At 34.1% G+C, this 18150-nt stretch overlaps 1 protein-coding gene across 12 annotated transcripts in view; it reads left to right on the forward strand.

Moving 5' to 3' along the window:
• Positions 1-18150, forward strand: part of BCAS3 (BCAS3 microtubule associated cell migration factor) — a 514510-nt gene that overhangs the window by 80368 nt on the left and 415992 nt on the right. For all 12 annotated transcript variants that reach the window (XM_033091257.1, XM_033091254.1, XM_033091253.1 and 9 more), the window contains exon 7: positions 1977-2049. In XM_033091257.1, the coding sequence (XP_032947148.1) occupies positions 1977-2049 (73 nt within the window). The remainder of the gene's footprint in view (positions 1-1976; positions 2050-18150) is intronic.

An 18150-nucleotide genomic window follows, 5' to 3' on the forward strand; every position in this document is an offset into this window, starting at 1 on the left:
AAAAACAAAGCAATTAAAATTTTAGGGGGAACTAATATATTCGTACAGTTAAAAAAAAACACTAAAAAGTATAAAACATATATACAATAAAAACTTTGCTCCCAGTTTTGTTTCCTATCTTTCCTATTTCTATTCTCCCGCCCATAGGTAACCGTTAGTTTAGATTTTTTTTTTAATTTATTGGGGTGACAATTGTTAGTAAAATTACATAGATTTTCAGGTGTACAATTCTGTATCACATCATCTATAAATTACATTGTGTGTTCACCACCCAGAGTCAGTTCTCCTGCCATCACCATATATTTGATCCCCCTTACCCTCATCTCCCACCCCCCCACCCCCTTACCCTCTGGTTAGATTTTTTTATGTATTATTACAGAGTGTGTGAGTATGCATATATGCAAATAAATCTTTCTCCTTGTTATACAAAGGTGGGATATTATTCTGTTTCCTCCTCTTATTGTATATCTTCCTTTTTCCATTTTTATTTTCAATCTCATTCCATGTTTTTATAGAGCATGTCTTCCTTCTATTACAGCTGTAGGAATACTACACTATATGTTTGGATTTATTAGTCTTTTGCTAATACACTGAATGCTATAATGAATAATCATGAATACGGTTATTTTCCTCATGGCTGAATGAATATGTAGGATGAAATCTTAGCAATGGTATTTTCTGTTAAAGGGTACACATTTATAATTTTGATTGATATGGCCAGAGAATTTTACAGAATTTTTGGAATTTTTGAGAAGCTTTTAGGTAAAGGTCAATGTGTGTCAACATAGTTAAAACTTTTTAAATGGAAAATTTCCAACTTATTCAAAAATAGTGAAAATAGTCTAATGATCTGTAAGAACCATCACTTACCATTTTATGGCTAATCTTGTTTCATTAGCATCTATTCTCCTCCCTTCAGAATATTTTGAACCACATCCCAGATATCAGATCAGTTTATTGGTTAATATCTCATTATTTGTTTCTAAAGGATATTGGCTGTCAAGCACATAACCATAGTACATTATCACTTCTAAAAAATTAGCAAGTTTCAATATAGTTTTTCATAATTTTAAGTCGAATTTCTCTCAGGTGTGAGGTTGAGCATCTTTTTAGTGGTTCAGAGCCATTTGCATTTCCTGACTTTATTTTTCTGCTTGTTGCTGCTATTATTTTGGTTTCATAGTAATTTTTTTGAGTTCATGTATTATTATCCTGACTAGGACTTCCAGTATAGCGTGAATGGGAGCAGTTACATTGTGTTATCACTGATTTTAATGGGAATGCTTTGAAGCATGCCAGTGATACTTGTTGTAGGTCTTTTGTGGATAATCGTTACTGGGATAAGAAAACTTACTTTTGTTGTTTTATTTTGTTGTTATGACTAGGTATATATGACTAGGTATATCATTTAATTGAATGCTTTTTCTGGATCTGCTGAATATTCATATGATTAATTACTTAATGTGTTTTGTAATGTAAAATTATTACTATTACTTGGGTAAATCCACCTTGGTTATGAGATTTTACTTTTTTTCTAATACATTGCTATTCAGTTTACTATATTTTTAAAAGGATTTTTACATTTATATCTATTGAGAATGGCCTGTAGTTTTATAACGTTCCTGTTCTGTCCTACATTTATTTAGTTTTGACATCAAGATTCTACTAGTCCTGGGTAATTAGTTGGTGGAGTTGGGGGCGATTTTCTGATGGCATGGGGATGGGTATAAGATTGAAGTTGATGATGCTAATTTTTATAAAAAGACTTAAATGCTAGTTGAATTTTTAAAAATAGTTATAGATTTTTATAGCTTTTCAATTTTTTGCTCAGTCAAGTGTATAGATTATATCAATTTGTAATGAACGTGTCACCTTCTCTTCAGCTATAAATATTTTGAAGGCATGAAAATAATGGGAAATATATAAGAATAGTTCTCAAAGTTTTGTTTTACATTTTATTTTATGTCCCTTATCAGGTGCTCAAAAGTGTGACAACTTTGCTGAAAAAAGACCCCTGCTTGGTATTTGTAAGAGCACTGGATCTTCTGGGTAAGGAAATTTAACAAATGTTTTTGAACCACTATTAAAAATTTATATTGTTATTCCAGAGGGGGAACTTTTCCTAATGATCTTAAAATGGCTGTTGTCTTTTCAGTTAGTGTATCTCTTCATCCTGATCTCCTACCTTCAAGGAAAGCTGGAAAATGATTATTGTTTTTGTTAGTAAGGAAGATGATTGAAATGGGTATTAGGCTTGGCAACCAGTCACATGCTTTCAGCTCATAAGGGTGTCCTTTACATTTTGGGTACAGTTGTGGAGGGAAGAATGTGTTAATGGTATAACATGATTGGATCTGGGGCGTTGGTTGTGGTTTTCTAGGGAAATGGTTTGACTCCATGTGTCACCAGTGGTAAAATTTTGGGTTGAAGTAGATCAAACTTTGTACTCACACTATGACATGTATGGGATAAGGATACAAAAGCATGAAAACACAATTCCTTCCCCCAAAGATTTAAGAATGTAGCTCGAAAAACAATGTATAGCACACAGAGAATAATTATGAGATAATGATGTGAAATAGGAATTCAGAGAAGGTAGAGATCAGTATGCATGGATTAATGGGAGAAGGCCTCATGAAGAAGGTGCAGCATATGGTGGATCTAAAGGAATGGAAAGTTTGGCAGTGCATGTAGGAGAGTAAGGACTTGCCAAGTAGGTTATAGAGCTATAGCAGGCAACACAATCCGGTATATGTACACTTAGAATGATGGAGGTTTGTGACTTAGAACTAAGGTCATCTGCAAAACAAGCAAAAACAACCATTTCAGTGCCCTGGCACTCAACCAGTGGCTTCCAACCATCTGAAAAGTATTTCTGTGTGAGTAGCTGGTCAACTTTCAGTAATAACTGGGAATCTGTGGCGTTCATGTCTGGAGCTGCTCCCATCACACTCCGCCCTTTCCCCTTCCACCTGGGTTGATTCTTCAAGAGTGGGGAAGGTCACGAGGACTTGAACTTTCCCTGCTGAGGTTGGAAGACACTCATTCACCTTGGAGTGGCAGGTGTTGCTGCACCCAGCAGCGTTGTCCATGGAAGTTCTGGTCTTGCGGGCATGTGCGTTGTGAGAGCACGGCCCTTTATGCCTAAAGTCAGGGTTAGCTGAGGCTTCCTTTATGTGCAAAAGAGCCATGACAGAATCCAGGGGAAATTAAAATCTGAGGAAATGCTCAGACTGTTGAATGGGCTCTCTTATCCCCAGACACATTCTTTTGAAAAGGATAACAGCCCCTACTGACTCAGAGTATTTTAACAAATTCTCTGTTGTATCATTGGCTAACCACTAAGCAACACAGACACAGGGGCAATGCCCAGGCAACTAGGCTTTAAAATAAAAACAAGAATTAAAGAAAAGTGAAACTGAGCAGAGGCATTAGTAACTGCGCATTGTGGAGGAAGACAGATTTCCAGAGTTGTTATACCATATTTTATAAAATGTTTAATTTTCAACATAAAATTATGACATGTGCTAAAAAACAGGAAAGTGTGATATATTGAGGAAAAAAAGACAGGTAATAGAAGCTGTTCCTGATTGTCTTCAATGTTAAATTTTACAGGCAAGGATTTTAAAGCAGCTGTTATAAATATGTTCTAAGACGTCAACGAGGCATGTATCTAGAATTAAAGGAAAGCATGATAACAATGGCTCAACAAATAGAGAATCTCGACAAGGAGTTAGAAATTATAGAAAAACCAAATGGAAATTCTGGAATGGAAGAAGTACAAAAAGTGAGATACGAGACTTGCTAGAGGAACTCATATTCAAGTCAGCAGAATAATCAGGGAACTGAAGTGTTGACAAGGGAGCTGAAAGAGAATCGGAACCACAGAGGGGAGGGCAAGCTACTATGGTGAAATGGAACTTTGTTGATTTCACTTTCCTGATATTTAGCTCTCTGTTATTCAGGTACAGGAAATCCTGTAGAAGCCCCTCAAAAAGATGTGTTTGTGGAAGGCACTCAGCTATCTGCTGAGTTTAGCTTGTAGTTTTAGAAAGATTTTCCATTCCTTATCAACTCTGCTAACTGTATGATTAAGGAGATTTTTTTGTTTTTATAGGATTCATTTGTTGAGGTATCACTTTATCAAAAAAGGTTGAAAAAGGGAGGGTAAGGTGTAAAGTGATTATATATAGTTGGTGAGATCAGTTCCTGAGGGATGAATTTGGTGGTGTGTGGTTATATTAGTCAGAGTTCTCCAGAGAAACAGAACCAATAGGATGGGTGTGTATGTGTGTGTGTGTGTGAGAGAGAGAGAGAGAGAGAGAGAGAGAGAGGAGAAAGGAGAGAGAGAGAGAATGAGGAGAGATTTTGAGAAATTGGCTCACATTGTTGTGAAGGCTGGTAAGTCCAGAATCTGGAGACTGAGGGAAGAGTTGCAGTTCCAGTCTAGAGAGCATTCTCACTTCCTCCAAGGAGGTCTTCCCCCACCCCCCCATTAAAGCTTTTAACTGATTGGATGAATTCCCCTCACATTATGGTGTGTAATCTTCTTTACTGAAATTCTACTGACTTATATGTTAATCCTATCTAAAAAAAAAAATCTTCACAGAAACATCTAGAATACTGTTTGACCAAATCTGGTTATTGTGGCCTAGCCAAGTTGACACATAAAATTAATCACCACAGGGACAATGAATAGAGTCCTGATTAAAATAGCATTTGCCTAGTTGAAAAAAAATCTATTGTAGATATTCGTTTTCTTCCTCCCATTTTTGCTCCTTAATTTATGACATAGTAGAGGAATCGTTCTGGCAAGTGATTTCTGTATGTCTCTATCACTTGCTGGGTTATTTTAATAATGAGTATTGATAAATGCAAAGGAACTTTTGAATTAAGTTCATAAGTCTTTGCATGTACTGTAAGTTCTAGGATAAAGTATCCTATTATTACCATATATAAGCTGCCTATTCCTGCATGCTCTTTTTTCTGTCTTGTTTTATACCCTTTTTTCTAATACAAGAGGCTGGTGGAAAATACTTGCTTTGTTTTCTTTTTTCGTTTTTTTTAATTTATTGGGGTGACAATTGTTAGTAAAGTTACATAGACTCATTTTGTTTTCACTTATTTGCTGAAATGAATATGTAGCATCTTTGTCAGAATGTTTACAGTCTTAAGGACATTTTCATATTGGACTGTGTTTTGTCACATTACAATTGTTGGTGAATAGAATTTTCTCTCTAATCTGAGCAAGTGATCTGTGAGTAGGTATGTATCTTAAGTATTATTCCAAGTGTTTGCAGTAGGTTAGCAGATGGTGATGTCGAATACACTAGACACTTTTTAGTAACTCCAAAGCTGAATATAATAACAGACAAACCTAGTTATAGGTAAATTCTGTTAGAATCTATTTCCCAAATCCTGGGATTTTAAAAGAAAGTTATAACACGATTTTTAAAAAAATTTTATTGGGGAATATTGGGGGCAACAGTGTGTTTCTCCAGGGCCCATCAGCTCCAAGTCATTGTCCTTCAATCTAGTTGTGGAGGGTGCAGCTCAGCTCCAAGTCCAGTCGCCGTTTTCAATCTTAGTTGCAGGGGGCGCAGCCCACCATCCCCTGCAGGAATTGAACCGGCAACCTTGTTGTCGAGAACTCGTGCTGTAACCAACTGAGCCATCCAGCTGCCCCACGACTTTTTAAAATTTTTTTATTTTTTATGTGCTTGTTAACTATGCTAATAGAACACCAGGGACTGGAAGGTATGTTCAATGCCTGCAATGTATCAGGTCTGTGAAATATTTTCCATTATGTAACATCATCTAATCTTACAACATACCTGGGAAGGAGACGGTATCATCCTCATTCTATACTGAGGAAACTGAAGCTATGAGGGGGTTAATCCCAGTTAGCTGTGGGTCCAGGCCTTTGCCTCACTTGCCCACCTCCAGATTCCGAGAAAATCTCTTAATCTGAGGAACAACATGTACCGAACCAGGTTGTTGACATCTTCAACGCCAATGGTGCACAAAATTTTAGGATCTCCTACTCCCTTTGGAGAGGTACAAGACATGTCTTTTGCCATCTATTTTCCAGGAAAATGTTTAATTGAGTAGCAGGTGATTTGGACATTGTCAATTGTTTATATTCTTTATAATTAATACTGCTTATTTAATTATTCTTGGAAAAGTCAGTAAATTTTTTTGATGTATAATTTTTCATTTTTATAAATTTATAGTGCTTTTTCAAATAATCGCACTATAAATTTTCAAAGAAGGAGGAATTTTCAAAGAAGGGGGAATTGCTATGGAAATAATCAGTTCTTCCTCATGTTTTATCTTTGAGATATAAACACATTACACTCTAGCCCACAAATTTAATTACTGGCTTGTATTGCATTCATGACAATCATTAAAATGCCACTTATTTTCTTTCATTCGTTTGTGTGTGTGTGGGTGTGTGAGAGAGAGAGAGAGAGACAGAGAGACAGAGAGAGACAGACACTATTCCATAATCATTCCAGATAAGCCATTTAAAATCTTGGAGGGATATAATGTTTATTGTGCTACTGATCCAGGGATTAAGTCAGTGCCTTGTGGAATAATTTGAGGAAGGGAGGGGAAGCATGGACAGTATACTAAGGAATATACACTCTCTTAGGGAGCTAAAGTTCATTGTATACTGTATACTAAACAGTTCCAGTAATGTAGCTGTTTGCGGTTAGGATCTTGTTGGGCATTATGGATAATTGAAAAAGAGTAATTTCATTCCAACAGCTGACTGCAGATCTTGAAGAATGTTTAATCCAACACACTATCATCATGTTATACATGTTATGTGCATTGGGGATGTGATGTTTACACAGAAAGAATCATAGAATATCAGAAGTAGGAAGAACCTTGAAGATCATGTAATTTAACTGCCTCAGGTACAGATAAAGGAAGTCTTGTCCAGAGCCTCCCATTATATGTCATTTGGTGGGACATTCTTATAAGAGAGAGAAAATTTCTTTATTTCAATTGGTTGGGAATCTCTGATAGCTTATGAAATATATAGCTCTATGGCTATATTTCCAAGATTGGATTTTAATAATCAGAAGAAGTAAAAATTTGACAACCAAAGACATATAAATGACTGTTATCATATTAAATTTATCATGAAGAAAAGCAAAATAATTTTAATAACTAAACAGAATTAAAGACTTAATTTCAAAATTAAGGACTGATAAAAAATTAAGGACTGTTTATTTAATACAGTTAGTTCACAGTATTAATATTTTTGCAATTTTGTTACAAAGTGTCAAAAAGGTGGTCTTGGGTTGGGAGAATTCCATGGGACTGGTATTTGGTAGCCACTGACCTAAAGCTGGAGTTACTTAGTTGGACGTTAAGCAGTTTCGCAGTCCTGAAGTGTAACCGAAGAACTTTATTTCAACTTGTATCCAAAGGAAATAAGCGTTATGTTAAATAGAACTAGAACATAGATTGCTTGGGATAATAGGTATAGAGCAGTTTCCTTTTGTCTTGGAATGTCAAGGAGTTCTTACAATACTAATAAGTAGTTACCATTTTGACTGTTTTTCATCCTGTTGTGTTTGTGAAGTCTGATGGAATCAGTTTGGGCTGGTACTACTTCTGCAGACACAGAAAAGATATTTATGCCATTCTTCCAGTCTTTGGTGCTCCAATACATGGCTTTCCCAGCAGCTCCTTAGCGTTCCATCAATCAGAGAGAAGATAAAAAGCTTTAATAATTAAACAAAAGATGGTTTTATAAAGAGGATTGAAAAGAGGCATAGATTAAAAAAAAGTGTTTTCTTGAGTTAGCTCACTCTATTGACCAGGTTGTATGTTCTAGGAAATTGCATTGTGTCATAAGTAATCATGATATTTGAGACACTGAAATTGTACATAATAATTAAATGAAGAATGAAACCAGTGGTGGATTAATATTATCAAGCTATGAGACAGCAGTCAATCTTCCACCTTATTCTTTTATTTCACACAAACATTCCTCTTTTATGGCTATGTCAAGTGGTGTTTTTTTTAATTAGTTTTATAATGTCAAGGAAAAGATAACTCTCATCAAACATTTCTGATTCTGATATTGAATGCCCACCTGAGAGTAGATTTACTTTAGTAGTAAAGTATAATCTGTATTTACTTTCCAATTAATTTTGTCGTGTAAACTCATTTGCAGTATTAAATTAACATATTTTTCTCCCTATGTGACAATATAGGTTGGGATACAACTCATTATAGTTTTTGCCATTAAAAGGAATGGAAATGATTTTCCACTTAATGCCTTTTCATTTAGTGGCAGAATTTTCAGGAACAAATTTAAGTTACTAAGTGAGGCATGCATGTTTGGGTAATTATGTTATAGTTTTCAATTTTGTGGGATTTTGGGGGATATTTTTATTAAGATAAAACTGTTTTTTCTTCCAGCAGTTTTGTGTAAATTGTTATTCCTTTTTTGTTCATGATAACCTCAGTATGGTTTTCTGGGGCAGCATTAACAATCAGTTCTATAAAGATTAGGGGTTGTGGTCGTACCTTGAGCCAATAGCTTCAGTTCTTCCTCTTTTTTTTTTCTTTTTTTTGTTGGGGGTTTTTTTTTTTTCTGATAAGATCTTTACCTCTTCCGCTTTCTTCAACTTGGCTTTACCACTCAGTTCCCAAGGATACATCATCATCTCATTCTGATGTGATTCGTCTGATTGGCATCTCTGGTTCTGCTCATGTTCTCATCCCCTGAGTTTTGGTTCTTCAGTAGCCAGGCTTTTATCCAACTGAGCTCAGACTTTTTTTTTTTTTTTTTTTTTTTTTTTTTAGCATTTTCTTACTCCTTCTGGGAGTAAATCCTAGGTGATTTTATCTATGCTCCGTCGTCACTAACTAGTAGGACCATTGCATTCTCTCCTTGTTTTTCTGTAATCCCTGCTCTGCCTTGGGTCAGCTCAGAAGAAGGCTCTGCCAATTTTGATTATTTATGATGCAACCTCCTCCCACCCATGTTACTTAAAGTTGTTGGCTTTTTTTCTCTCTTAGTTATGCCGCAGTGTGATTTAGGAGTGATTTCATTTCTTTCCTTGTTGATATATATTGGTTTTCAAAGATATTTGGAGATTCAGAGTTAGATGGCCATATATACGTACACAACACATTTGTAGAAACATTCGTGTTGTATTGTTTTTATCTGCACTTTGCTTGTTTTTGCCTCTTATTAATATATTACGGTATGTTCTTTTTTAACAATGAATATTAGTGGTACCTTATGTGCAAAATCCTATTATATGTATATTCCATTAATATACGTATTTTAAATATTGATAAATGGAAAGGCTTAAAGCTTAAAATAGGTGATCATTTGCTGCCGCCAGATGTAAGGATCTTCTCTTCGGCTTTGAAAGATTTTTAAGTCAGAGAATGCTGGGAAGGCAAAAAAGAAAGCTCTAGGGGAAAGGTTTATTTTCTGTACTGATTCTAAACTTGTTGGGAACAAAAATTAGCCCAAAATTTTATTAAAACGAGACCATCTCTCCTGACATTTTAGTACAGTATATGTTTCACGTGGTAGTATTGCAAAGAGGTATATTTTCAAGAGCTACATCTTATTCTTGTTACGTGGTTCCACCTGATTTTAATAGAGAGCCTTTGGGGGTGAGAATCCACACCAATGTTTGAACCTTTATTTAGAAAGTAAGTATTGAAATGCCATCATAACAAGTTGAGAGAATGATACCTCTTTTCTTGGATATGTTTCATGTGTTACCTTTTCTTTAGGATCTGTATACCTGAGTATTAGCTGGCTAGAAATTGTCTTCATTTACGGTTTGAATAGATTTGACTATTGAGCAATCGAAATGTGGTTGCTGCCAATTGAAATGCTAATACTGTGGCTATATTATGTTAAAATATATGAAAATTAATTTCACCTGTTTATTTCTACATGTTTTAAATGTGGCTACTAGAAAATTTAAAATTCCATGTGTAGCTCACTTTATCTTTCTATTGACCTGTGTTGCTCTAACCTTGCACTGGACTACAGTAGGCATACATTTGGACTCTTTCTGACTACCTCTGTGTGGAAAACCATCACAGTTTCTATAGATTTATCTCTCCTGGGCTATTAGCCAGGAAATTTTACAGGAGTTTCTAGAAATCTGACACGAGGAAAGATTGCCAGAGGATAGGAATCTATAAAGTGTAAGCCTTCAAAACAAATCTTGACATTAAGATATTCTGGACGACATTGGGCCTTCAGTGGCAGTTTTTGTATTTTTAATCTAACAGGAACTCTAGTGATATTTATGTTTAATGGATCTGGTTTTCATTTTGGGTTCTTTATTTTTTTTGCTATCTGCATTTAGCCTAATGTTGGTACTTTGTAATATTCATTGATACTCTTGAATCCATGGAAACGTACGGAATATGGAAAGAACAAAGATTTTGGAGTCACACAGACCTAGATCGGAATTACTAGCTGTGTAAACTAAATTATTTAACAGGTCTCATGCTCAGTTTCCTTATTTGTAAAGTAGTACACACAGACAACTACTGTGCTTGGTTCTTGTGAGAATTAAATAAGGCAATGTTTTCAAGTATTTGGTAAAGTGCCAGGCCCATATTAGGTGCACCCTGTATTCTTTGGGTCAGAAAGATATGAAGGGTAGCCTGGGAACACTCCTTACTAAGGACTTCTTTTCGTATTTATATGAAGATATATACCTAAAACAAACTCTCTCTCTCTCTCCATATCTATATATAATATACTTTTTTTTTTTTGAAAGCTTTGCCTGTGTGACTGTTGGAGAAATGTGGCTGTGCCTAATTTATCCAGTATTTGTGCTACAGGTTTGTCAGGCTTCATGTTCTAGCCCAGAACTGTAGCTAATAGTATCTCTGATGACTCGGAGTCCTTTCCTTTCATTGGAAAATTGTAATTTGTGTATATTCCCCAAAGAAGCTCATGGTATATTTATAGATTTATATTTTTATTGAGGTATTACTGAGACACGACAAACTGCACCTAATGTGTACAATGTGATACATTTTGACATACGTATACACCCATGAAACCATCACTCCAATCAAGATAATGAACATTTCCATCACACATTAGTTTTCTCATGCCCCTTCATGATGCATCCCTGCTGCCCCTCCTGGCACTCCGCAGAGGCACATTTCTATGTAATATGTCTCTTTGAGTATCATCGAGGTCATTTTTGGGGGGAGATACTTAGCTGTCATGTAGTTTAAGGTAACTTTAGCATAACTATAGTTAAAAACATAAAGGTGGGAATCTTGAATTCAAAGTTGTTTTTTCTTCCGCTCTACATCTTAAACTAAAGACCTTTAAAAAGTAAAGCTTTCCATCTAGAAGTAGTACGAAACTACTAAAGGACTTGAAGTTTCTCTGTGTAATCATTTCAAAACAACAGTTTTTTTCAGCCACCAAAAGGATGCAGTCTTGACATATAAATAGAAAACAGATTGAGATTTTGGCTGATACTGCTATACTGGTTTAAATGTTGGTTCAGTCAACTTCAGGCTTAGATTACAAGATTTGCAAATTAAAGGAAAACCAAAAGGGAAAGAACATCTGCATAGATTCTGCCTTTGTGGAATTCCATAAGGCAGACTTACTCTACTTCTGGTGGAACAGGTTATGTGCACAGCCTTGAAAAGAGATCATTGTTGCGTTGTGATAATCCTAAAGACAAAATTGATAATGAAAATGAAGTAATTCATTATGGAGAACCACGCCATTTTCCGTATCAAGTATTATTCCACGATTTTTTTTTGGAAAATATTTTGTTGATGTAGCTATAAGGTATGGTATTGAGACAGAATAAAATCTTGCTCAATCTCACTAGTGTGTTACTTGATAATTTTCTTGAATCAAAGTATTGGGATTTGAGAACGGTTATTTGCTTTAACTAAGACTTAAATATGTTTTAATCAAAGACGATGGTCAGTATAATTGACAGTAAATTACTACACACCTCAGTGACATGTAAGGAATTCTTGCTTGCTACTGGGTAAATCATGTCTTGTGTGTATGACTTTTAAAAAATGTTTGCTGTAGAATACCTATGATGCTACCTTAAAGAAATGCTTTATTTAATGTTTTTTTTTTAAGAGGAACTTTATATTCTTTCAAAAATATTTGTGGGTACCTACTACATTTCAGCTACAATTTAAAGTATCTGAAAATTTAGTAGTGATCCAAGGCAATGGTTTTTAACTGAGGTGGAGAAAGTAGGGGTGATTTTGATCCCCCACTTTGATCCCCTACTGGCAGTGTCTGGGGACGTTTTTTGGTTCTCACATCTTGGGATGGGGAGGAGGTGCTAGTTATATAATGGGTAGAGTCACGGGTGCTGCTAAACATCCTGTAATCTACTGATCAGCCCCAAAACAAAGAATTATCCAACCTATAATGTCAGTAAGGCCAAGGGTGAGAAACTTGGATCTAAGGTGACAAAAATCTATGCACTGATTGAGCTGACATTCTAGCATGGAGAGCAACAAGTAAGTAAAATATACAATATGGCAACAAGTGATATGTAAAAATACTAGAGAAGGTGGTTAGATAGTGTTGGACAGGGCAATGTTAAGTGTTGGTGGTGGACACCTGGACAATACTATGCTCTTTGGAGCTAAAGGGAAAAGTGCTGATGTGAATATTTGTGTACATGTGTCCATTTTTGGTGTACATTTTGTTTGATATTTATACCTAGGAGAGGAATTTGTAGGTCATAATTTATGCTTTGTTAGATATTTTCTAACAGTTTTCTAAAGTGGTTATACCAATTTACCGTCCTACCTGAGTACCTGAGGCTTCCAGTTGCAGCACTTGTGAAAAGTTGGCGTTGATAGTCTTTATTTTAGCCATTCTGGTGGGTATGCATTGGCATCTCACGTGGTTTTCATGTGCATTTTACTGATAATAATGAATTTAAATACCTGTACATAGGTTTGTTGGCTGTTTCAATATTCTCTGGAAAGTGTGTGTCCAAGTCTCTTGTTTGTTTTTCTTTCGCATTATGGTTTTTTCTTATTCATTTGTTGGAGTCCTTTTAATATGAGCCCCCCATCTATGCTTTCATGATTTGTGCCTTCTATATCCTGTTTATGTCAATGTTATGAAGCTGATTCCAAAATATGTCTGGTTTTCAACATAGCCGTACAAGAATAGAGTTCTGAAGAATAAAGTTGGTGGGGTTACAATTCTTGATATTGACTTATGAAGCAACAATAAATAAGTCACATTGGCATAAGGAGACACCATTAGATTAGTGGAATACATAGAGAATACAGAAACAGATTCCCATATCTTTATAATAAAGATGGCACTGTAGTTCAAAGGGCATGCATACATGGTTCTGGGTAATTTAGATATTCATATATAGAAAATGAAGAAACTTGTCCCTTATCTCATATCATGCAAAAATCAACTTAAGATGTGAGAAAAAAACAACAATATTTTGAACATAAAGAAAATATTTATGAACTTTAAGGTAGGCAGATATTCCCCAAACAGAACATAATATGTACTGACCATAAGAGAAAAGATTTGTATTCTTTTGATTTCAATGTTATATAGAAAACTGCTTCATTTGGTGATATATCACTTACATATGACAGCCTATAATGTAAATACAATGAAAAGCTAGGATTTCATTATTTCATGAACCTCTGTTTTATGTCAGTTTTTAGAATTATCATATAATCAGAACCATATAGTAAATGAGCATCATTTTCTTGTTGATGCTGCTGTGGGTCCTATAAGGTTGCCTTAAAAAATTGGGATTTGAAATCTTGGGTTTGCTTTTTGCTCCATTTTTGGTCATTTAAAAAATTCTTTGCTTCTTAATTTCTCTTCTTAGTGTTGTCATTATTGAACATCTTTATGCAGCATTTCTTTATGTTTGAGAAATGTAAATCCAAATGTAATGGTACAAAACATGGTATTGTTACACAAGTCTAGTTGAAAAACTTCTCTGAAAAATAGCAGAATTTCTTCAAGCCATTCAGATCATGAGACTTAAAAAGGACAAATAGCAAGTCCTGAATAGTAACTTAGTGGGAAAGGTCATGCTAAGTGAAATGGGAGAGGGAAATTTTTTTTTTAAATGCTGTAATATCTTGGGTTTTTTATTTTGTTCGGTATAGTACAGAGGACTATAATTTTCTTATTTATTTCTATGTGTAAGGCTGTTACTTGTACCTTAGGATACAGAGGACCAAATACTTGAAAATAATTTAAAAAGATATAGAAAAACTGCTTTTGGATTTATATTTTGCTGAAAAACTTGAAAAAATCACCGGCAAATTTTGAATATTGTTTTATGTTTATAAACAGATTATTATTTTAAAAATAAGTTGTCTGGCCTCAGTAAGGTAGTGTCACAATCAATAGCGTGTCCTAGAGGCAAGGTCTTATTTTTGTCTTTTTAAATTTTTGAATGTATTATGTCTTAGTGTTAACTGATTTTTTCCTTTGTTACAACCAATTGTTATAAGTGTTTTTTTCTTAGCATTCAAGTAATTTTATTAATATCTTGTTTTTCAAAAACAATATCCAAAGAAAGTCCAGTTACTGTGAGGTAACTGGCATATTAATTAGAGCCTTTTGCTGTGGGTGTGGGTGTGGGTGAATGTGCTTGTGGAGAGGAGTGAAGACAGGGGCTCAGAACAAGAGACAGTATTTTGGGTGTACCTTTGGAGGTCTTTTTTTTTTTTCTTCAAATTTATAAATGCCTAAGTGTGATATATTTAGGTTTTATCACTTATTTAAATGTACACTTCACATTGCTGTGTGAGAACATGAAATATAATAAATTTGTTGTAAAGTAGCATTTTCTATTTTATTTTAAACTATTTTTTCATTAGTCTTCTTCATTTTCTTAAATTTTTCAAAGAACACATTCTGAACGCATCTGTGTCAGTTTTGTCCATGTACCTTTCTCAAACAAGGAAATCAAACTGAAGTTTATGATGACCAGAGAGCTTGATGAAAACAGCTGCAGCGCATACTTGTATGTTTCTCTTGTCAAATGAAGCAGCAATATAGAAAAAATGATAGCGCACCCCCTCTCCCCCTTTAATGACAAAACTGCTGCGATTGGGGCCGTTTTAAATTATTAAACACTGTAAACGCCATAACGTTAATTATAAGAGGAACAGACTCTACAAAGATAAATGTGTTTTCAATATGATTCTTGGGGAGGGTACAGTAGAAACCAGTGAATAGAGAGGAAATTTATTTCTGGCAGGACTCTAGACATGGAACTGTGGCTGAACTTTTTACCCTAATTACCTCCTGCTAATGCCTGCAGCGGTCTGGAATCAAAGTGGTGCTTCAGGCCCTGGAAATTCTCTGATGTGGCAAACGTTTGTTGTGTGAGGAGGGTTTCTTAAGAAAAAGCAGAATATTGTGACAGGATTTTAAAAAAATTTCTCAGTTACCACCCACCTCACTTGTTGCCTACAAAAATAGAGTAATTGTTTGCATCTGTGTGTGCTTTTTCCCCCTAAGAAATAACTGTTATAAATCAATGTGACATAGATCCAGTGAACTGAGGCTTGCCCGAGGTAGGCTTGTGTTTTTTTTTTTTTTTAAGTTTCTTCTTTATTTTAAAATCTAGGTTCGAAATGTAAGGAAGTTATTTTTGATGAGCAAGAAGAAACATTCTGCCCATTTCTTAGGTGAATTTGGATCTTAGAGTATGCTTTTAAAATGAAGTCTAACCACTTTTGTGGAGTCAAACTGATAACTATTAAATTGCTTAATCCTGGAAGTTGAAATGGGAATTTCCAGTTTCCTATTTTAGATCTACATTCGACAGGGACTAGAATCTTACTAGAAACATTTCCCTTTAATTTTGGTGAAACTTTACATCATTCCACTTATCTGTCATAAAATTTCTGGCTTGTACACGTTTTGAAATAAAAAGAATAAGTTTTTTTTAAAACTACATGCTTTTTATCCTTTGCTTTTAAAATCAGTGTTTCTTTACTGTGCATAGGATAAATACATTGCTTGCATTTTACACATTCTGAGACAATCCAAATTTCAATTAGTCTGCCCATGTTTTGTATGAACATCTGTGCTAACTTGTATCTCTAGATCCAGCCATCTACTAATCTTCTTAAATACCTTTTAGCTAATTCTTGAAAAACACTAATTGTGCTGGTTTGGAATGCAAATGAATTCATGGTTTCATTTGGGTAGAAATTTATTTTGGCAGTCTTTTCCTTAGGTGTTGTATAGAAATAGCTTTAATTTTTAAAGGTAGTATGTTACCAGTTTTTTTGATTCTGGACAATAAAGAGAATTTTTATTCCTCATAATGAAATCTAAAATTTATTATAAGGTTGTGTCAGAAATTCACATGTTGATGTGGTTTCAAATTACTCCAATATAACCTTAGTATTTTGCATTTTGTGTAGTTATATTTTTGCATTGCATCCATGACCATTCATATATTGGTTTTATTTGTGAATTGTGAATGGGGTTATTATTCTTTGAATTACCAAATTTCAAAATTATGTTACAAATAATTTAATTTTGTTCTGTACCGGTGTTTATAAAAACTTTTTGATCAGTGGAAGGCAATTATACATTTTCACTTCTAGTATATTGTTTCACAATTATGATTGTCCACGTTGATGTAATATATGCATTTCACAATTTTTGTTCTGTTCCTTGTTTGATTCCCTTTGATCCCTGTCCCCCGTTCCACCTACTTTTACAAGAGCAGGCAAATATGAAAAACATTTTTCTTTTAACTACTATGAAACGTAATCTTTTAAGGTAATAATACTGGTAAAACTGGAAAACGACTTGTATTTTAACCATATCTATAGGCATTTGGTGCTGTTTCAATTTAATTTATACTTCACTGTAAAATAACTTTGCATATTATTATGAGAAGTATTTAAAGTCTCATCTGCGTTTTTCCCCCCTACACCTGATACCACAGGGGGAAAAAATGACAATGATGTGGTTTTATCACATATTATTGACTGTAAAAACATTTAGCCAAAATGGATATAAATATTCCTCCTAACTTTGAAACAAATATACTCTATGGGTACAAATGATTTTTTTGTACTTTAATAAGTCAGATTAGAGGAATTGATTTAGAACAGTATATTTAGTTGTCCTCTAAAATAATATGAGCAAATGCTCAGATTTTATGTTTTCATTTTAAGTATTGAGAAGGGAATTATTAGAAAATAGGTATTTCACATATCTCTTTCTAAAACTTCTCTTGTCACATTTTGATTTTCCTTGATTTTGAGAAGTAGATTTCATGTAATTTTTTAACTTTAGCTTTTCTCCATTTCTCAGTGTGTCTCAAATACTGTGATGAACTGTAGGTTTCTTTGACATGTACAAGTTGGTTTGTATTGTTTTATATGTATAGTCAAACTATGCACATTGATAAAGTTGTAGGGTAACACTGGAATAATAAAAACGTGTGTTTTTGCACAGTATAATGTATTTGGCCTCTGTGCTTGCTTGGCAGAAGTTAGTGTAATTAACATCTTTTTAGTGAATTGAGCCTGACTTTTGTGTTCTCATTTCAAATATCCCCATGTTTCTCAGTTAAACTGTAGTTTAACACATCTGTTGATATGCAAAATAATTCTGTATGTACTTTGTTTATCATAACAGATAGCAATTATAAAGTAGCTTGCTTTTTAGGGAAATAAATCCAAGCAAGATTTTGTTTGTTTTGTTGAAGCGTTGTTTCTACCATAAACAACACATAAATTTTTTAAATGTATTCTTTTACTATTTGGAGTTTCTTATAATAATATCATAACTGAAAATTAACTTATGTGTTTTTGGGAACTTCATTATTTATTAATCATTAAGCAAAACTTTAACTTTTAACTTGTTTTTTTGCCTCTGTTCTATATTCCTCTGTTAGTTTTTCTTATTTTGTAGGTAAATATTGTCCATGCAAAGGAAAAATATAGGAGGTTACTACAGAAGTTTCAGATAGACTCACTAAATTCATGTCTTCCAAAATTATAAAATAGTGAACAATTTATTAATATTTCTGCTAGTATCAAAAACTCATTTTTATTTTACATAGGGAATTATAAAGTGAGATTTTAGTATTCTGAATTATT

Source organism: Rhinolophus ferrumequinum, chromosome 21, assembly GCF_004115265.2.
Source record: "Rhinolophus ferrumequinum isolate MPI-CBG mRhiFer1 chromosome 21, mRhiFer1_v1.p, whole genome shotgun sequence".
Classification (NCBI taxonomy): domain Eukaryota; kingdom Metazoa; phylum Chordata; class Mammalia; order Chiroptera; family Rhinolophidae; genus Rhinolophus; species Rhinolophus ferrumequinum.